The sequence below is a fragment of the Procambarus clarkii genome, chromosome 21 (assembly GCF_040958095.1).
Source record: "Procambarus clarkii isolate CNS0578487 chromosome 21, FALCON_Pclarkii_2.0, whole genome shotgun sequence".
In the NCBI taxonomy this organism is placed as follows: Eukaryota; Metazoa; Arthropoda; class Malacostraca; order Decapoda; family Cambaridae; genus Procambarus; species Procambarus clarkii.
In genome coordinates, this window is record NC_091170.1 from 26,345,261 (window position 1) to 26,367,631 (window position 22,371).

Genomic DNA, 22,371 nt, shown 5'->3' on the forward strand with positions numbered 1-22,371 from the left:
GTGTGTGTGTGTGTGTGTGTGTGTGTGTGTGTGTGTGTGTGTGTGTGTGTGTGTGTGTGTGTGTGTGAGTGTGTGTGTGTGTGTGTGTACTCACCTAATTGTACTCACCTAATTGTGCTTGCGGGGGTTGAGCTCTGGCCCTTTGGTCCCGCCTCTCAACCGTCAATCAACTGGTGTACAGATTCCTGAGCCTATTGGGCTCTATCATATCTACATTTGAAACTGTGTATGGAGTCAGCCTCCACCACATCACTTCCTAATTCATTCCATTTACTAACTACTCTGACACTGAAAAAGTTCTTTCTAACGTCTCTGTGGCTCATTTGGGTATTCAGCTTCCACCTGTGTCCCCTTGTTCGCGTCCCACCAGTGTTGAATAGTTCATCCTTGTTTACCCGGTCGATTCCCCTGAGGATTTTGTAGGTTGTGATCATGTCCCCCCTTACTCTTCTGTCTTCCAGTGTCGTAAGGTGCATTTCCCGCAGCCTTTCCTCATAACTCATGCCTCTTAGTTCTGGGACTAGTCTAGTAGCATACCTTTGGACTTTTTCCAGCCTCGTCTTGTGCTTGTCAAGGTACGGGCTCCATGCTGGGGCCGCATACTCCAGGATTGGTCTTACATATGTGGTGTACAAGATTCTGAATGATTCCTTACACAGGTTCCTGAACGCCGTTCTGATGTTAGCCAGCCTCGCATATGCCGCAGACGTTATTCTCTTTATGTGGGCTTCAGGAGACAGGTTTGGTGTGATATCAACTCCTAGATCTTTCTCTCTGTCTGTTTCATTAAGTACTTCATCTCCTATTCTGTATCCTGTGCCTGGCCTCCTGTTTCCACTGCCTAGTTTCATTACTTTGCATTTACTCGGGTTGAACTTCAACAGCCATTTGTTGGACCATTCACTCAGTCTATCCAGGTCATCTTGTAGCCTCCTACTATCATCCTCTGTTTCAATCCTCCTCATAATTTTTGCATCGTCGGCAAACATTGAGAGGAACGAATCTATACCCTCTGCGAGATCATTTACATATACCAGAAACAGTATAGGTCCAAGGACTGACCCCTGCGGGACTCCACTTGTGAGGTCTCGCCAATCTGAGACCTCACCCCTCACACAGACTCGTTGTCTCCTGTTGCTTAGGTACTCCTCTATCCACCGGAGTACCTTCCCTCTCACTCCAGCCTGCATCTCCAACTTTCGCACTAGCCTCTTGTGTGGCACTGTATCAAAGGCTTTCTGACAATCCAAAAATATGCAGTCTGCCCACCCTTCTCTTTCTTGCCTTATTTTTGTTGCCTGGTCGTAGAATTGAAGTAACCCTGTGAGGCAGGACCTGCCATCCCTGAACCCATGTTGATGCTGTGTTACAAAGTTCCTTCGCTCCAGATGCTCCACTAGTTTTTTTCGCACAATCTTCTCCATCAGCTTGCATGGTATGCAGGTTAGGGACACTGGCCTGTAGTTCAGTGCCTCCTGTCTATCCCCTTTCTTGTATATCGGGACTACGTTAGCTGCTTTCCAAATATCTGGCAGTTCCCCTGTTGCCAGTGATTTGTTATACACTATGGAGAGTGGTAGGCACAGTTCTCTTGCTCCTTCCTTTAGAACCCAAGGGGAGATTCCATCTGGGCCTATAGCCTTCGTCACGTCCAACTCTAGTAAACACTTCCTTACTTCCCCACTGGTAATCTCAAACTCTTCCAGTGGTTCCTGGTTAGCTATTCCCTCACTTACCTCTGGAATTTCTCCTTGCTCTAAGGTGAAGACCTCCTGGAATTTCTTATTCAATTCCTCACACACTTCCTTGTCATTTGTAGTGAATCCTTCCGCCCCTATCCTTAATCTCATAACCTGTTCCTTTACTGTTGTTTTTCTCCTAATGTGGCTATGCAACAATTTAGGCTGAGTCTTTGCCTTGCTTGCGATGTCATTTTCGTATTGTCTTTCTGCCTCTCTTCTCATCCTGACATATTCATTCCTGGCATTCTGGTATCTTTCTCTGCTCTCCAGTGTCCTGTTATTCCTATAGTTTCTCCATGCCCTTTTACTTTGCTGCTTAGCTAGCCTACATCTCTGATTAAACCATGGGTTTCTCATCTTCATTTCTCTGTTTTCCTTTTGGACTGGGACAAACTTGTTTGCTGCGTCCTTGCACTTCTGCGTGATGTAATCCATCATATCTTGGGCCGTCTTTCCCCTGAGCTCTGTTTCCCATGCTATATCTGTTAGGAATTTTCTTATCCCCTCATAGTTTCCCTTTCGGTATGCTAACCTTTTGGTTTCGGTATCCCTCCTCGAGTTCAATAACCCTTCTTCAATCAAGTACTCAAACACCAGTACACTGTGGTCGCTCATTCCTACTGGGTCCTCAAAACCGATTTCTCTTATGTCGGAGTCGTTCAGAGTGAAGACTAGGTCGAGTCTCGCTGGTTCGTCATTGCCTCTCATCCTTGTGGGTTCTCCGACATGCTGGGTTAAAAAGTTGCTTGTTGACACTGGCCAGTTGACACTGGCCTGTGTGTGTGTGTGTGTGTGTGTGTGTGTGTGTGTGTGTGTGTGTGTGTGTGTGTGTGTGTGTGTGTGTGTGTGTGTGTGTGTGTGTGTGTGTGTGTGTGTACTCACCTAGTTGTGCTTGCGGGGGTTGAGCTCTGGCACTTTGGTCCCGCCTCTCAACTGTCAATCAACAGGTGTACAGGTTCCTGAGCCTATTGGGCTCTATCATATCTACACATGAAACTGTGTATGGAGTCAGCCTCCACCACATCACTTCCTAATGCATTCCATTTGTCAACCACTCTGACACTAAAAAAGTTCTTTCTAATATCTCTGTGGCTCATTTGGGCACTCAGTTTCCACCTGTGCCCCCTAGTGCGTGTGCCCCTTGTGTTAAACTGCCTGTCTTTATCAACCCTGTCGATTCCCTTGAGAATCTTGAATGTGGTGATCATGTCCCCCCTAACTCTTCTGTCTTCCAATGAAGTGAGGTTCAATTCCCGTAGTCTCTCCACGTTACTCATACCTCTCAGCTCGGGTGCTAGTCTGGTGGCAAACCTTTGAACCTTTTCCAGTTTAGTCTTATGCTTGACTAGATATGGACTCCATGCTGGAACCGCATACTCCAGGATTGGTCTGACATATGTGGTATCTAATGTTCTGAAAGATTCCTTACACAAGTTTCTAAAGGCCGTTCTTATGTTAGCCAACCTGGCATATGCTGCTGATGTTATCCTCTTGATATGAGCTTCAGGGGACAGATCTGGCGTGATATCAACCCCCCAGGTCTTTCTCTCTCTCTGACTCTTGAAGTATTTCATCTCCCAAGTGATACCTTGTATCTGGTCTCCTGCTTCCTACCCCTATCTTCATTACATTACATTTGCTTGGGTTAAACTCTAACATCCATTTGTTCGACCATTCCTGCAGCTTGTCCAGGTCTTCTTGAAGCCTCAACCTGTCCTCCTCTGTCTTAATCCTTCTCATAATTTTGGCGTCCTCAGCAAACATTGAGAGGAATGAGTCTATACCCTCTGGGAGATCATTTACGTATATCAGAAACAGGATAGGTCCAAGCACAGAGCCCTGTGGGACTCCACTGGTGACTTCACGCCATTCTGAGGTCTCACCCCTCATTATAAATCTCTGCTTCCTATTGCTTAGGTACTCCCTTATCCACTGGAGCGCCCTACCAGTTACTCCTGCCTGTTTCTCCAGCTTATGCATCAACCTTTTATGGGGTACTGTGTCAAAGGCTTTCCGACAGTCCAAAAAAATGCAGTCCACCCATCCTTCTCTTTCTTGCTTAATCTTTGTCACCTGATCATAGAATTGTATCAAGCCTGTAAGGCAAGATTTACCCTCCCTGAACCCATGTTGATGGGTTGTCACGAAGTCTCTTCTCTCTAGATGTGTTACTAGGTTTTTTCTCACAATCTTCTTCATCACCTTGCATGGTATACAAGTTAAGGATACTGGCCTGTAGTTCAGTGCCTCTTGTCTGTCACCCTTTTTAAATATTGGTACTATATTAGCAGTCTTCCATACTTCTGGTAGATCTCCTGTTTCCAGTGATCTACTATACACTATGGAGAGTGGCAAGCAAAGTGCTCCTGCACACTCTTTCAATACCCATGGTGAGATTCCATCCGGCCCAACAGCTTTTCTCACATCCAGCTCCAATAGGTGCTTCTTGACCTCATCTCTTGTAATTTCGAACCTTTCCAAGGTCACTTGGTTTGTTGCCACCTCTCCTAGCGCCGTGACTTCTCCCTGTTCTATTGTAAAGACCTCCTGGAACCTTTTGTTGAGTTCTTCACACACCTCTTTGTCATTCTCTGTGTACCTGTCCTCGCCCACCCTAAGTTTCATCACGTGTTCCTTCACTGCTGTCTTCCTCTTGATGTGACTGTGTAGTAGCTCTGGTTCGGTCTTGGGTTTATTAGCCATATCATTTTCATACCTTTTCTCAGCAGCTCTTCTCACACTAACTGTGTGTGAGTGTGTGTGAGTATGTGTGTGTGTGTGTACGTATTTAGAAGATTTCTCAACTGTTTCTCTTTACTTTTATGGGAAGAGTCTGGTCAGTGTCTGTTAATGGTCGAGTCATTAACGTTAAAAGCGCACTTTAGACATTTCTTATATGCGTTTTTTTGTAATTCTGTTAATTGGATATGGCTGGAAAAGTGTGGCAAGGTTGTGTTTGTCGGCGTCGTGTCATACTCGCCTCGCCTACTTGCAGTCTCCGTGGTGAAGTGGTAAGACACTCGCCTGGCGTTCCGCGAGCGCTATGTCATGGGTTCGTATCCTGGCCGGGGAGGATTTACTGGGCGCAATTCCTTAACTGTAGCCTCTGTTTAACGCAACAGTAAAATGTGTACTTGGATGAAAAAACGATTCTTCGCGGCAGGGGATCGTATTCCAGGGACCATAGGATTAAGGACTTGCCCGAAACGCTACGCGTACTAGTGGCTGTACAAGAATGTAACAACTCTTGTATATATCTCAAAAAAAAAAAAAAAAAAAAAAAAAAGATGATGCAGACAGCCTTTAATAACTGAGCCTCTCTCGTCTCATACCTAGAACTGCCGTCAAGCTGAGCGAAATACATAACAACAGGGAACTATTCATTCATCTGACCGACGACCTGTTCAACGAGATCCTCAGGAGTAAGAACCCAGAGCTGGAGGACTCAAGAAGGATATTAGGTCGGATCCAGACAAGAAAACTTTACAAAGTAGTTGCTAACAAACTCCTTCCTGCGGCTCCATTTTCAAATCATGAATCCAAGGTTGGTCTTATTATAATGAATTGTTGGTTATATTCACTGCCTCACAGGCCAGTGGATCATACTCAAAATATTTGGTCTAAATTGTAGAGTGAAGCATAAATATATATTATTAAATTACAGTCGATTATATCAGATATTATACATGTTTCAATTTACGAATTTGAAATGCAACCACACAAGGCACGGATGGATTCATAAGAGATGCAGCTAAACAAAAGAAATCTTCTTTCTTTAATATGGACAAGTAAATTTCGGATAAATGAGTAAGATATCATCCAGTATATCAGATCCAATGAAATTAGTTGATTGATAACACACAGACATCACAATTGTGTGATGCATCAAATGAACAAATCTACAAGGGCCGTGGCGAGGATTGGTACCTACGTCCGAGAGCATCCCAGACGCTGCCTTAATCGACTGAGCTACGACATGGTATAAGAATTGCAACCAGAAATTCTACTGAACTTACTTGGATCCTGCAGCCTCTCCGAGACACAAACCAGGATTTTACACAATTCTCCCATGCACTCGAGCTATGTCAATAGGCCGTTCTACCTCTTCGCCCTTACTTCATTACACAATTGTGTAAACACAGAAATAAAAGCACATGAGACCAAGAGGAATGGCAGGATGTGCAGAATACCCCCGTTGAAGAGCAGAGGTGCAACAGGTACTCTGAGAGAGAACTCTATCAACATCATGGGCCCGAGACTGTTAAACACGCTTCCACTACACATAGGGGCATAACTGGTCGGCCCCTCACAGGTGTTTGTCAAGTTCAAGAGAGAACTTGACAAACACCTCCAAAGGATACCTGATCAACCAGGCTGTGACTCATACGCCAGGCTGCGAGCAGCCGCGTCCAACAGCCTGGTTGACCAGTCCAGCAACGAGGAGGCCTGGTTGACGACCGGGCAGCGGGGTCGCTGAGCCCCGAAATCACCTCAAGGTAACCTCAAGGTAAGGTACCCCTAGACAAAGTCAATAATTGCCCCTGTAGTTCAAAGAGTTGTGTGGACGAGACGTAACAGCATGCAGTGGGGGTCTTGCCTCCGAGCGGAAACTCACCTCTCTCTCGGCTCGCACTGCCATCTTAAAATGGAGAAGATGCCTCCTAGCCTCATCCTCATTAACTGAAACCAAAATTTCTTTCAAATGTAGCATCTTGCTTCCTTTCAAGAATCACCAAAATCAACTAAACCTTCTTTCATATGTGTACAGATAGGGAAATATGACTCTTATTTGCGGGAATAGAGGCATACAGGCTGAACTCCGTAACACTGGGTAGAGACTGGGCTATGGGGGCCCTTGACCCCTGGAAGTAACGCAAGATAAGGTAAGGTAATGTTAAATATAGTTAACATTCATTTATGTGTTGCCATATGTCAAATTCATCCATCTATTGGACCCATCTATCCATACATCCATTCATCTGCTCATCTATTTGTCTATACCACTATCGATCGATCTATTCATCCACCTATCTCCTGTCTGCCTCTGTTTTTGTCTCTATCTTAGTCTTTGTCTGTCTCGGTCTATGACTATCTGTCTCTGTCTAATGTGTGGGTGGTCACCAATGAGATGAGCTTAGTGGTGTGAAGTACTAAAAAAAAGTATAGTTACCCCTTATTTACTACTTAAGTTACCCCTTACCTGACGCTGTGAAGGAATCGCCTGTTTTATGGGAGTATGGCAAACTATTGAAAACAGGAAATTTCTGTCACGTTTCCAGAGTTCAGTGAAAAATGATGCATATTACTATGAGAAAAAAATTGGTTTGAAAAGTATTTTTTTTTTTATTTAGTTATGAACTGGCGGGCCATGGCAAAAATCGTCGTGGGGGATGAATGTGACCCTGGCACGCTGTTCCCTTTTGAATTCTGGTGACAGCGACCTGCCTATGTTCATCCTGTACCAGGTTTCACACAGTGCCTCCATGACCCATGCTTATGGTCGTCAAATGCAATGAAATCACATTAAAGTGATGTATCAATGAGAAAATCAGTAGGAGCCATTAGGAGGATCTGTGTATGTGCGTGTGGTGTTATAGTTATGTTTTGTACTTTTCAGAAACGGAAAAAGGAGGAATTGAAAGAGTTTTACAAGAAAGAAAATGATGACAAAGGTGGTCAGTGGGACGTGTTGTGGTCTGAAGTCAACTACGGTATAGAATTCCCCAAATTCTTAGAGAAGCAGTGGTTCTACAACAAGTCTGGAGCTGAAGAGCCGAAAGCTAAACAAATAAAGCTTGAAGATCTGTCCAACATGCTGCCAAACTGGTTAGATATTATTGTTTTACTGAGCTTACATACGAAAAATTTAAGTTGCAATATTTATAGCTATCATTAAAAGATGATCACAAGTTTGTTCAATTTACCAATACATAAAAGTAACAGCTTCCCTTTTTTGGGTAATTTTCAACTTTCTATCATGAAGCCGATTTTAAATGTACTGATGAACTAAAGAATATTTCCCCCTCCCCTGCTCGAAAATACATATAAAGTAATTCGAATTGCCATCAGATCATCAAAAAATATTGTCATTCATTTATATGTTACCATATATCAAATAGAACTTAGCACTCTATGCTTAATAATAGGAGTTATATACAGGCCACCAACCTCCGAGAGAATTGAAGGAAATAATATGTAGGAGGAAATACCTCTAGCCTCTAGGTATAACAATATTTGTATTATTGGTGACTTTAATAGAATAAACTTAATAAACCTCAAAATGTAGTATTCAATGCAAATTGATTAGGTCGAACAAAAATAACCAAAAACGGGGTAACCAATTAACCATAGGACTTTAATCAGTCTTCCCTAGTTCACTCTCGGTTTCAATGTGATACGTTTGTGTGTCCCTGTTATTAACACCAAGTCTAAGGTATTGTTTTCTTGTGGTGGCTCCTTAATATGTTTTTCTCGTAGTCTAGGAATTCTACTTCCAATGCTTCTCTTCAAATGGACAAAAAATCATAGTAACATGAAGTATCAATGATAAAATCAGTAAGAACAATGAGGAGGATTAAAACCTATGTACTGGGTACTCTCAGGCAAACGCTCTAACCTACTATACCATGACATGGTGAAAAGCGTTGTTGTACATTGTATTTTCGTAAGTATTAAAGTTACATTTATGAAATAAAAAACATAGATATTTGGAGCCTTCAGAATGTATTGCTAACAACCATTTTATCCAACAAGCAATATCAAGCATTATGACTGCAAACAAAGTAGAAACAATAGTTAAGGTGTGTGTGTCTCTCACCCGCCTCACTCACGAGAAGTGTCCTCTCTCACTACACGACACCAGTAGCGTAAATTGAGACTAGAACCGTCCCAAACCTGAGGAGAACCTCGGGGATTGAACTCGGTCATAGTCAAAAGTGGTGTGGGAGTCCGTAGAATGGGACGGGTTGCGTCGTGGGGGACGTTTTGGGTCGCAGGGGTAAAATGTAAGGGATGGGTACCGTCAGGAGGACTTTGTGAGTCATGTAGGTAACAGGGGAGGGGAGGATAAGTATGTGGGCATGTGTACATCATCTCAAAGGTTTCCCCGGATGTTATGACGCGTGGCGTCCGGCCAGGCATCGCTTGAGAGTGTCATGTTGGGTAGGGGATGGAAGCTATGTGGATGGTATGCAGTCATGTAGGGAGGAGGAGGAGGAGTATGTAGGTTATGTTGTGAAGGGAGGGGGGGAGCCCCCATACCTGAGAGGATATCAATAACGTCCATTAGTTCCCCCTACAGGAGGCCGGAAGCGTTGAGGGGGGTATGAGAGAGCAGCCTCTTGCGGATGTGGTCCATTTGCCTTAATCGTTTTTCAATGTCTTCAGAGAGGTCTGGGAGATGTTCACCCCAACAGGTCTCTCCCACCACTGCGGATTCGCAGTGGTGGGAGAGACCTGTTGGGGTGAACTGTTTAATTCATATTAATATTTATCCTCGCGTACCGCAAATAACGCGACGATCTGCGTTAATGCTGATCACTCCTGTTGTAGACCCATAAACTAGAATGACTTTATTTCTAGCCACACCACGTTTAAATTCCAAAGCAATCCGCAGATTACCACTTTTTTCAATCTGGATGGTGTCATCTATATCCTCAGGTTGTAAATTAAAGGCCAGTATGGTTCCACCATTCACATATGTATCATAAGACAATATATTGTCCTTATCGAAGCTTAAGGCTTGTAATTCAGTGTAATACAACTTGGCGCAGTTATGAGGAAAGTCGCACCCAATATTGACAATATTAGTGCTATTCTGCGATATTAATACTTTACTAAGCTCACAGTTTTCCAGATAAAGCGGGTTGCGATTATATGCACCCGACACAGCCTCCATATCAAGGATGATCATATATAAATGTTCTGGTATAACAGTCCCCCACGGTTGGTCCATTGTTATCGAGCGCTGACCTGTGCCCAATATATATGTTTTGTATAAAGTTTTATTAAAAGTATACGTAATAGGAGAGTTGTTGTGCACCATGGCTTTATTAACGGCTACTAATCCTTCGGGGTATGGCAATACCAGATCCACCCATAGACGTGTAGACTTGATATTGTATTTAAAATTAGCGTGTTCATTATCGCTGAGTATAAGCCACTTATCAGGTTGAAGTTCGAGCCGCACCCTGATGTCCACATTATCCAAAACATATTCACTAACTGATGTGACATCCAACATTAGTTTAAAACAAGTATTCACGCCACTCGTTTTCATATCAGTCATCCGTTGCTTCTCCCCAGCCGAGGCGTTAGTGAAATAACCAGCTTCAATTTTACCAGGATCGACACGGTTAAAAAACTGTGATAGTTTATCGTAGCGGTTAGCCTTACACCCAGAAATCATAGATAATAACTTTACGTATGACCAGAATGAGAATAATGAGCTGGTTTCAACTACTGTTTCGTTTAAATACACAATAGCGGATTTGAATAGAGTTTGCGATAATCCATTCACCAACGAAACGTTTTTAGCATCTCCTAAAGGCGTTGTTCCATCTTCTTCGGTTTGATCAATAGACAACTCTAAAGCTATAGATGATAAATCCACCAGTTGGCCATTCACCCCCTTGATGATGAATTCCAGATAGGTGTCTGTAAACGTATTATTGTCCCCAGAATTCACAGGTAATACATCCACCGTTTGTCTGCTTACAATTGTTGATTCTACCAATCGAGGGGAAAATACTTTAGGAAAGGCTTCACTAACAGCAGCTGTATAATGTTCTAATGGCACCTGGAGGCCAAGAGCGTTATATCCGGCCATGTTCGCGCTTTAGACAACACCAGCCGAGTGAGAAGAAGTTATGACAACACATCATTATATTTCGCTTTAGTAAAACGTTTGATGTTTACTAATTTTTTTGTTTGTTTATTCTTTTTCTGCACTCTTCCGCCTATCATTTGCTTCCCCACTCCTTTCAATGTTTAGACTCCGCGTTTCTTAAGAGATTGTTTGAAAGTTTGTTTGTCATTATTAATGTCGTCTAGTACGTTCTGCCCCAAGCTAAGCGCAGCCGGGGCCAGTGTTCTCATGATAAAGGGCGCTGCTCCACGCGCTATTCCGCTTAAAATGGAAAATATTCCTCCTCCACGCGTATAACGTCTACTGTTGTTGAAAATCCGTATATCATCAGTCCCGCCACCTCTAGGAGGGGTTAACAGAATGTATAATTCCTCAACAGAGGGGGGAATAAAGTGGACACGCATTTCTCCGCTTGTTTCAGATGAATGAGGAGTGGCGGGAAAGCGTTGGTGTTATATACCTCCTGCAACGGGGCGTACATGCAAGACTGCTATGGTGCACCCACGTTCATCAAAATGTATTGGGTTACCATCTTGATCCCTAATAGTGATGCTGACGCCGTCTATCATGTTGGTGTTAAGACGCACATATAGTTTTTTATTGTTGCTGTTATCACTTCCAATTAGGGAGATTACATTCAAAATATTTACAGACTGGTTTCCATATCTAGTAGAAGAGATTTTATCGCAATAAACACACAGAATATCAACTCCTCCTCTAGGCATTGGCGGGAATAGACATGTGTTAACTACACTCGAGGCATACTGCCGTTTTGTGAATATGTCATATTCTATTTCTGGAACTAAGCCCAACACTTTCCCAAAAGCGGTTCCAAATGATAATGTAACTCTACTGATGTTTTTATGCCCCGTTGCAGAGCTAATATTCTCCTCACTAATCACAGTAGTGAACTTGTTCCGATTGGAGGAAGAATCATATTTAATAAAATGCGTTCCATATTTAGCTGAAAATTGTTTTAATGCCTTTAAAAAAAAACTCAGTTTAGCATTACTTGAAAATATGGCCTCTATTTCTGTATTAATCATGGTATTAATTTCTTTTATAGTTCCGGCTAAAACATCAGATGATAATAAATGCTTTGAATGCATGTATCTCCCCTCGCCCACTTTCTCATACGTAACGCCTACACGTATATATGCCTCAGGATTATCACGCTTAATAACGTAATGGGAAGTGGGGAGGAGTAATTTTTGTAGACACATTTCATAACTCCTCCTGGGATCTAATTCTAGCTGGTTAAACAATCGATTTTGGAAAGATGCGGGGATGTTATTGGGGAATAAATGCGTATCTGATACGCTGGTGGCGTATATCACGTGAGTGTCCATCGCTCTGTCTCCTTAGACTGCTTTTTGCAGAGTAAAGCTAGTTACACATTACATACACATTTATATACACTACCTGTTAATATACGATCCAGGAAGCATTCCTTTTACTGTGAGGATCAATCTTTGCAGTTGCCTTTCTCTTAACAGATGGAGCCTCATACACTTGACTGCTTGCCGTGGTATTACGGAATAAATCTCGTGGTGTAGAAGTTAGTGTGAAAAACAGTTGAGCAATGGGCAATTTATCCGGTAAAAAAATATATTTAAGCACAGTCATTTTATGTATAATGTCGTTAATTATATGTATGCCAGTTACTGGAGCCAATACATTTCCATTCAGATCCCAACGAACGATTCCAGTAGCATCATAATGGTTTAGCAAGGATCTTGCATATTCATGATCTCGCACTTTCAATTTCAAATCTATTAAATGTTTTATGGAAGGGTTGGTATGCAACTGAGGAGGAGGAGGTGGTTTGACAGTAAGATGACGAGCAGCAGCTTTCACAGTGGGGTAAGCAGGGCTGTGTGCAGCTTTCCGGTTGTCCAATATTTTACGCGGTACGAGATAAAAGGCTTTCATTTTACTTACTGAACAACCGTGTAATTAAACTAGCCGCAATCGGCAAAATAATGGATAAAATACTGCCTCCTCGTTTGCTGGTTAATATCTGTTTCTTAGTTGACACAGAAGGTTTCTTACAGGCTAGTGACCGAATAAGCAATTTATATTTTTTCAACTTTTTAACGACCTTGTCAGGCACGGGCAATTTTTGTTTTAAAAAGTTATTAAAAATTTCTGATAAACAATTTATATGTGGTTTCTTCAATTTTTCAATCAACTGTTTTCTCGAGGAATACTGAAGTTTTGATAATAGTTGGATCAATTCCTTGTATTTATAAACTAAGGGCTTCTTCATTATAAATGTAATATCTCAGCAGCATCAATCCATTGATCGAATGATCGATCATAACCTGCGTACCTAACTTTAAACTGAAGTTTGCCAGAGACTCTGCATTGGCCCACTACCTTTTCAATATTAAAGGTTTGAGGCAAATGTGTGGGTGTTAATTCTTCTTTATAGAAGCCACCATCATTTTCTTCCCCATTCAGATCTTTTAGAAAGTATAAAGGGATGTGTTGTCTCCGATCAATACGTGTAACTGTAAATATCTCTCGGGTGTTCTGCTGCTTAAACCCTTTCTTAAACTTGGAAATGTGATCAGATAGAGTGATGCGTACTGTATCACCAACACTCAATCGAGGAATGACAGTTCTCTTTGATTTGCTCGGGCTTTTATACATTAAATCAAATTGTTTGGCGTGTTCGCTGGGCGAGGATAGAGCGTGCACCTCTGTGGGTGTCTTCCCCTTCAATCCTCTGTGAGGGGTTAAATTATATGTTTTCACAATATCTGGTAGAGCCTGCATGTATTTTAAAGTGTTGTGCGCCGTCATAAACTTGTAAAGTTTACCTTTTAAAGTACGTATGAACCGCTCAGCGATTGAAGCTTTAGCCTCCTGAGAAAATACACTATATAACTGTACTTTCCTTGCTGCCAGCTTTTTTTTCATAGTGGCGTTATAAAATTCTCCACCTCGATCAGAATTAATTTTGCGCACTCCCTGAGAATGAGATGAATCTAGAATTAAAGCCAGAGCTTTACTGGTACTTTTCCCGTCCTTGACGCGTAAGGGTACTATTTGGGCGTACCTGGAGAAAATATCTACACATACGAGTAAATATTTCACTCCGTCATTATGTTTGTCCAATAAACTCATCTCGGCCAAGTCTATAGCTTGAAATAGTCGTTGTTTAGGGCTTAACACCCGACGCCGAGGGAATTTATGTGGTTGTAAATAATGCAACGTATAGGAGTCAGAGCTTTTCAGATAGTCCTTTACATCGGCTAGAGTTATACTAGAGTTAATTAATTTGGCGGCCTTATACAACCTCTGTACCCCTCCAAGCCCCCCGCTAGATGAGGGGTCATTATATACTCGTTCCAGTACATCTTTCTTGCTCACCATTGGTAAACTATCCCATAGGGCGGTTCGTGAACAATATTACCGCGTAATGTTATAGTAGATGGAGTGTTCGACCCCAGATCTACTAGCAAATAGCCGTAGGGTTGGCCAATAACTTGCTTATATAACTCTACAAATTTCTTTGAATCCATTTTCCCAAATATTTGTCGTCCGAGTGTTTCAATTTGTGACAGGTCTCGTGATTTAACCAATATGAAATGAGAAGCATTTAAACTAATATTCCTCGAATATTTACCAGGAAAAAATATATTTTGAGTAATGAATATGACGGAAACCGTGAAATGTCTGCCCCTAGTAAACATGTCTGATACGATTTTTTAATTCGCAGACTCTGTAAAAAGGTCATCATAGATTACTAAGATATGTGAGTCATTATCCACTCCCTCTTCCACAGGATCAATAATGGTTGAATGCTCGATCAGCTTCCCTTTAATTTGTGGATCTGATCGTAATTCAGAGTAACCTCCTCCGCATATAATTATTGAGAACTTGTGCTGATACTTCCTTACAAGTTTACTGCACAAGTAGGATTTTCCGCTGTTTGAATAACCAGCAATAATAACACGAGATGGTTCTCTGAAAATATCTAGATGTTCCTCATGGATTATATCATAGGAACTGTCCATGATTAATGCTTCGTTAAGACTACTAAAAACTAAGGAAATGAGGTGGTATTTATACAAACATAGTCATTTACAGGTGTTTATTCACATATTTTATGTACAGCAACAACATTTTTAAAACTAATCATAGTTCTTACAGTTCACAAACAATAATATTAAACATCCTATTCATTTAGTATAAATAGTTCTAGTCATATGAGGCATCCACCTTAATACTAACTAACAATTGTACAACATAAAATCTAGCGAGGGTTGAATAGTTTCTGAGCTGTAGCATCGCGTTTGCTCCAGGGGCGGAATATTGGGTAGAGTCTCTGTGCTTGCTCTACTTCCACTTCCTCCTCCATAAACAATTCTTCCATCTCCTCCTCTCCCACTTCTTCATCCATCTCATCATCATTGTTATTGGGAATATCAGGATGACCATACGCTAGGGACTGTGTGGGGCTTAAAATATAACGTTTATCGTCCAATGCTGACAAACCTCTGCAGGTACTGTGACATGTACAAATCTTTCCTTGCACGTTGCGTATAGATCTTGACACATACCTGATTGAACTGTTTGTTTCAAGAGTGTGCTGAAACAAGTCGTGTGAGAGTTTCTCTTGTAAGTGGTATGGTACGTCCTTACACTTACAAGTGTGTTCCCCATCATGCATGGTGAACGAATATGTTTTAGGTCTGAGAGCAATTAACTGGTTAATAATCTTAGAGCCTGTTTCAGACTTGAGCAATCCTAGTTCACCTTCTCGCGCTTTAGAGGAGGATGGATGTGTGTCATTAAAATTACTAAAATCCATACAGTCGAAGAGAGGAGACTTATTCAACTCTTCAAACACATCCTGACAGTCCAGTTTAATGATTTTTTTTTTTTTTTTTTTTTTTTTTGAGATATATACAAGAGTTGTTACATTCTCGTACAGCCACTAGTACGCGTAGCGTTTCGGGCAGGTCCCTGGAATACGATCCCCGCCGCGAAGAATCGTTTTTTCATCCAAGTACACATTTTACTGTTGCGTTAAACAGAGGCTACAGTTTAGGAATTGCGCCCAGTAAATCCTCCCCGGCCAGGATACGAACCCATGACATAGCGCTCGCGGAACGCTAGGCGAGTGTCTTACCACTACACCACAGAGACTGATAAAAGAGTCTGTGTCTGTATATAACAGACTCGCTTTATCGCCATACGCAGGTTTGACAACATCATACCAGAACTCATAGAGACGCCTCTTAGCAATTTGAAGTATATGATAACCCAGATACGTAGGAGTGTTGACTAGGAGAGACTTCTGCTTGATAGTACATATCACACGATCCTTACTTAACAAAAGACTCCACTTGAAGAACGGGTTTCGAGCATGTTTCAGGAAATGTCTACGATCTGTGACCAAATAGTGTTTGTTCCCATATTTAGATACATCTGTGAGACTCTTTCCATATATAGAGTTTGATACGAGTTTGAAAGTCTTTTTTTTTTATCGCACATTTGGTACTGGCACGTTCACGAACAATGGTTTCAATGACGTCTTTAAGGTAGCTCTCCTGCTGGAATTCGTAGATGTCGTGAACTTTAGCAACTTCTAATCCAACGCGTATGAGTAACTGTAACAAGTCCAGACTAACCAGGTAGTCTTTCTGAGGAAAGTGAGAAGCAATTAATTTAGTGTTGTTTTTAGGCAGACCGCGACTTTCTTCTGTAAGAATATTCTTACTGTAGGGTGAAATGTGATCCTCGGTAATGCAAGTATGGGAAAGAACTAGGGGCAGTTCATCTGTATACCTAGCTACCTCCGGTCGGACCTGCAGTGTATCACACAACACCCAATATCCCTTGGACCCGTCACATGGGATATTCTCCAAGCCTAGCAGCACGTCACGCTCATTGGGTGTCAGTTTCCGAATCCCGCCACAAGGAAGCAGTTCAGTCATACACGCCCCGTAAAGGCTATTAAAATCGAGGTAAATGATGTAGCTACTATCTTCCCTTAGATCTAAGCCTGTATGCTGGTTCTCCACATTCGTGTACTGTCTCGTCACACTGGTGAACCCGCCTCGGAGATTCCGACGAAGTAAATCATATAACAATGGGTCTGACACAGCATCAAGTTCAACTTTCGATTTAAGCAAGAATGCATCCCAAGCAAATGAGGGTAAAGAAATGTAGTGGGAAATGTCTAATTTGTAGAGAGCAAGCATGGTATCTCGCCAGACTGTGAACACATCAGCTAGCAAACCTGTGTCAACTTTGAGGTAAAGGAGTAGATACTCCCCTATGTTGCGACATTTAGCCAAATCAAAAATTTCTAAGGCTTGTTTGTAATCTTTTTACAAACTCTTCGTCTTTTAGTGTATTGTAAAACTTATCGCGAGAAGGAAGGTGTGGTTCATCTATCACAGACATAGAGGATAAATAATCATAGCAGAATGATTGTTTACCCTTGAGCAGTTTTGGGATGGCCGCTTTATTTACACCTTTTAACATAGCCAAAGTGAATGTGGTAGGTTTCCCACTATCAATATAATCCTTGGCTATTCTTCCTAGCGAGCCGTTGAGAAGGGCTAAGCTATCCAAAAATCTTAAGTTGTTCACATCAACTTTCATAAATTTAAATCCATCCTTAGCTAATATATCTATTTCACTCCCTGGTCTATCTCTCATCTCGTTTACGATTACTCCTAAATCATAGGAAGCGTTGTGAGAAAAAGTGTATAGGAACTTGTATGAATTTACACACTGTAAATTACATCTATCACAGTAAGCTGCTTGATAATTGTGGAATCTTACTGTGTGGTCGTGATACCGGACTTTGATTACATCTTCCCTGTTAAAAGGTTCATCACAGAGTTCACAGGCTGTTTTTGTCTCAAATATCGCCTGCTGTTGCTGGGACATGTGAAGTTCATAGGATACTAACCCCTTCTTGATTCTAGCCCATGACGCTTCTAGCGTGGTTATAAAGTGATTGACTGCATCTTTACCCAAATAAGTGTCATTCTCAACAATATTCATCTGTCTGTCAATGATGATGTACGCATACGCCACTGTTTTGTGACGTGATTCTATCATTCCCTTAGGGATTGGGCAATCTAACATGCACTCAAAGTCATAAAAGCACATGTGACTAGGACCATATCCCCGCCCAGAGTTACGGAAAGTAATCTTCCTCTTTGGTGGGTAAAATATGAGAGTCTGATATACTTTGCATGTACTTTCATGACTGCATGCAATCAACTGGGAGTGATATCGAACAACAATGACAAAAGCTGTGGTGTGAAGGGAACTTTTAGGGGTGGGAGTTAATATTGCACACATATTGGCTAAAATCCTTAATTAATACTAAGTGTTGAGCTTCCAACATCAGCAATGGTACGACATCTGTATATCCCCCTCTTCCCTTCCTAGCTAGTGTAATGTAGTGTCGCTGTCGTCTAGCATTTTCATCTCTTTCTAGTGAATAGATGAATATACTGACTTTATTAATTTTCTCTACCTTGTGAATATCCACGAATGTTACTGCAGAATTGACATCTGCTGGCCATTTAATGTGTCTGAGACACCATCTCGCTTCTCCACACCGTTTACGAATATTATCTAGATGCATCCCCTTAGCTAAACATTTATAAGCAGCAACACATTGCATAAGGCAAATATCAGCCTCTCCCTCTGGATTGAAAACCAATTTTTTTCCACGCAAGCCTTCAGGATAGTCTACATGCGAGCCTAATCTTATTGGATGTTCAATCTGACCACAGTTAATGTAAAACCCGGTGAGCCGCTCAACCAAGACATTGGAGCCCTCCCTCTCTTCCAGATATTGGGATATTTTCCCTGTCAATTCGTCCGCCCAAAAATCAATAAGTGTATCTACTTCCTCTCGAGTTATTGTTCGCCCCTCACCTCGTATGGGAAAGCCGTCGTTATTTATAGGATCCAAAAGATTCTCCTCCTCGCCATCTTGTTGTACATTTAAATTCCGCACAATTAGAGTGATGTCTGGGTAAATTAGGAGTGATGGGTGTTGTGGGGAGAAAAGAGATCAAATCTCATTAATGAAAAATTCACTGTATGTTCTCAGATAGAGTCCTGGGGAGGTGTTAACATGCTCTGGTATGGAGAATGAAAGCCGAACATAGCCGCCATTATAGCTATCAATTCGATCCAGCAGGTTGAATTTCTAGCGCAGGTGGGGGGGGGGGGAGAGGGAGGGAGCGCTGGTGGGGGTGATGGGAGAGGGCTAGGGGGGGGGGGGGGTGGGGGGTGGTGATAGACCCCCTCCGAGATGAATGGGTGAGACTGCATGGTCAGCTATTACACCAGATGGTGCTAACCAGTCAGAATTGTCAGACGCTGACGAGTCAAGATCAAGGTAAGCTGAGCTGTCGTCTGAGTCAAGACTATTCTCACGGACTGTGATGCTGTTGTTAACGGTAGTGTTCTCCCACTGCTGCTGCTGCAGCAGCAGTCGCTGACTGATTGGGGTATGGGGCTGGGGGAGGAACGGGGGATTGAGTGCGTGAACGACCCCTCCCCTCCCTGTGAGCTGAGGGGTGCGAGCCAGATATGGGTAATGTCCCATATCTGGGACAGACTAGTGGGAATTAATATGTTTAGGAAATAGGCTGAAATAAGACAGTAATAACTTACTTATGTCCTGGTGTGGGGGTTGAGCAGGTGAGAGGCTATGAATCCTTAATGTTGTGTTAACTGGGCGTGATATTGTCTCATAGCCCTCCATCTGGCGGCAATGCCGCCCCTTGTTGAAGGGGCGGGGGATGCCCGCGAGATACATCTGCTCTCCTTAGCTGGGTATGGGACGGATGAGATACAGACTCGATGATGTCTATCTGTTCCCTCCGTTGATCGAGGTATGGATTATAACTTGAAATGGAACAAAATGATATTCAGCATGGGTGAATGGTGTCGGGGTTCACCTCATTAAGAGAGGGGCGAGTAACAGTCTACTCAATGTCCTCACCGTAACCCTGCGGGTCTTCACTCTATCCTCGCGGCGCCACTGTATGCCAGGAGAGTATCCCAGTCAATCCCAACCGGCCTCTGATCGAGAATAAGTGGGAACACAGCTCGTACTCTCTACAGCTTGTGTGCCCGCCCCGACACATGGCTCTACTACTAACCACAAGGTCGCCAACTGGTGTTACCCGTGTCCAGTAACACGTCAGTGGTTTTGTTGAATTGTGGTAGCAGTGGCAAGGACACACTCAATAGATCTGATATCAGGCAGGTATTTATTTCTGTCACTCTTTCAGGTATTATATAGCCACAAGAAATATGGAGGGGATGATATAAACACCAAGGTATTTTGTATTTTACTTAAAACTCATTCAAAGACATCACAAGATTATATCAATAAGCAAACGGCTGTTTCAGGCGGAAGTCGCTCGTTCCCACATATAATCATGAACTCGCCAAGCTGGCAATGCTCCCCCTCACGTCAATGTCAAAATCAGCTGGGCGGCTCCCACCGCACGAATGTTCGTGTACTTGCTTGCCTGGGGCGTGATGCGCCTGTTTTGTTTAAATTCTCAAAGATCACTAGAAGCTCGAACACACAATATTCGCGACAATAGCATGTAAATACTTCGCTGCACTGATCTTGAGCTCAATCAAACATTTCTATATTAATGGATGCAATAATTCACTATCATGGTATTATACACTGCCCTTCAGTGTATACCAACGGTCCAAGCAGTCAAGCGTTGTATACATGTACACTTGCCCCCACGAAGGATGTAACCTTCAATGTAAGTACATAGGTATGACGTCGACCAAGCTGACGAGGCGTTTGACATGCCATCTTCAATCTGGTCCCCCTAGGAATCACATGAGACAAGCCCATGACATTACTCTAACAAGAGAAATGTTGAACAAGAATACTTGCATAATAGACAAAACCCAAGATTCAAGAAGATTACAAATTCTTGAGGCAATTCACATAAGAATAGAGCGACCTACCATGAACACCCAAATCACGGAACTATTTACTCTACCCACCATGAGAGTAAGGACAAGACAAGAACATATCGATGCCAACACAGAAGACAATGTCCAACATAACAGGCCAATTACACTGGATTAATCTTTGTGTTTAGATAGGAGATGCCTCGTATGGGCCAATAAGCCTTCTGCAGCCCCTATGTTTATCCCTTATGTATCCCCCCATGTTTTCACCTTCATTGTATTATCACCTGACCTAATGCGGGTATAAAATCAACTAGTATTGTAAGATCTGTTCACTTGAGAATGAACCATGGAGGTTCGAAACGTCGTGCAAATTATACAAATAAGTGTAATACACTCTATAGTAAATCACTTCTTTTCTTCACCTTAAAAGTACGAAAATGAGTTTTGGAGAACTCCTATTTCAATTAAGCCCTGATGCTAAGAAAATAGTTAGAGGGATAGAAGCCCTAAACCAGAAAATAATAAATACAGAATATGCGGTCATATTCAATGAAACATGTTTGAAAGAAAACCTGCTGCCAGTATACACCAATATATATATATATATATATATATATATATATATATATATATATATATATATATATATATATATATATATATATATATATATGGATGAATCATAGACATCAATAATGGTAATAACATAGTTACTGGGCACATAGCCTAACTCCAAATACTGGCATATTTATACATATATACTCTCTCAATAACTGATCATATTAAAGTCTCATGAAAGACATTATCAACACAGTAAATTCATCAATTACTCCGGGTGCCTGCACACACCAATAATAGTAATAAATTTCGTGAGTACTCTATATAGTCCCACTCTGCACACTGGTGCCTTACTGTGACATAGGTGAGCCTTGCTCACGACATACAAAATACTCTGGCTAAATAATATAGCTGACTAAAGGGGAATTGGGAGGGAAACTAGAATCACCTACTTCCACCTATCCTCCGGTGAGAGTTGAGTTGTAGCTCCTGGTCCAGGCTCCTGCCTCGTGTAGGGAACGCCCCCACACACACCCTGTTGTGTCCTCCAGGAACTCAATCAACGTCCCACCATAAGCGCGTCGTCTCCGTGCCTTTTCACTGCAGGTCCGTGCTCCTCCTCGACTTCTTGTAGGGTTGGAGTCGGTCTCCCGACCGTCAACTTCTCCTCCCAGCTACGGCTGCCTGCCTACGTCTCGGCTGCAGTCGTTTGGATTCCCGATTAGTGTCTTCTTCACTGCTTCCCAGTGGATTGGCCCAGCCACTACGTCGTCACTGTGAAGCTATCAGACGTCCCAGACGATACTGCCTAGACTCCACCTGCAGAGCACCCGATCCTGGAGCACTTGATGCTCAATATTCCGTCAATTCCCTCTTCGGTCCACACATGGAATGAAGGAAGACCTCTGGCGTACTTGCAGACTACGGGTGACGCGTAAGATCCACGGGAGTGGCGTATTACTGCCAGATTGACAGGATCAACCTTCACACATCCGCCCACCTTGACGTGTCGTGTCAGACTGATTCCCTCCGGAGGATTGGCCCAGCCACTACGTCATCACTGTGAAGCTATCAGCCGTCGCATACGTCGCTGCCTAGACTCCACTCTTGCACAACACCTGTTCCTGGAGCACTTGTTGCTCAATATTCTGTCAATTCCTTCTCTGGTCCAACACATGAACGAAGGAAGACCCCACAGGTGATGGCAGACCACGGGTGATGCGTAAGTCCTCCGGAGACGGGGTAAACTGTCCAACTGAC

General features: G+C 42.5%; 1 protein-coding gene across 1 annotated transcript in view; it reads left to right on the plus strand.

The window, feature by feature from the left end:
- Window positions 1–22,371, plus strand: part of LOC123748274 (deoxynucleoside triphosphate triphosphohydrolase SAMHD1) — a 259,172-nt gene that overhangs the window by 216,250 nt on the left and 20,551 nt on the right. The window contains exons 9-10 of the mRNA XM_069328220.1: window positions 5,079–5,286; window positions 7,360–7,568. Coding sequence (XP_069184321.1) covers window positions 5,079–5,286; window positions 7,360–7,568 — 417 coding nt within the window. The remainder of the gene's footprint in view (window positions 1–5,078; window positions 5,287–7,359; window positions 7,569–22,371) is intronic.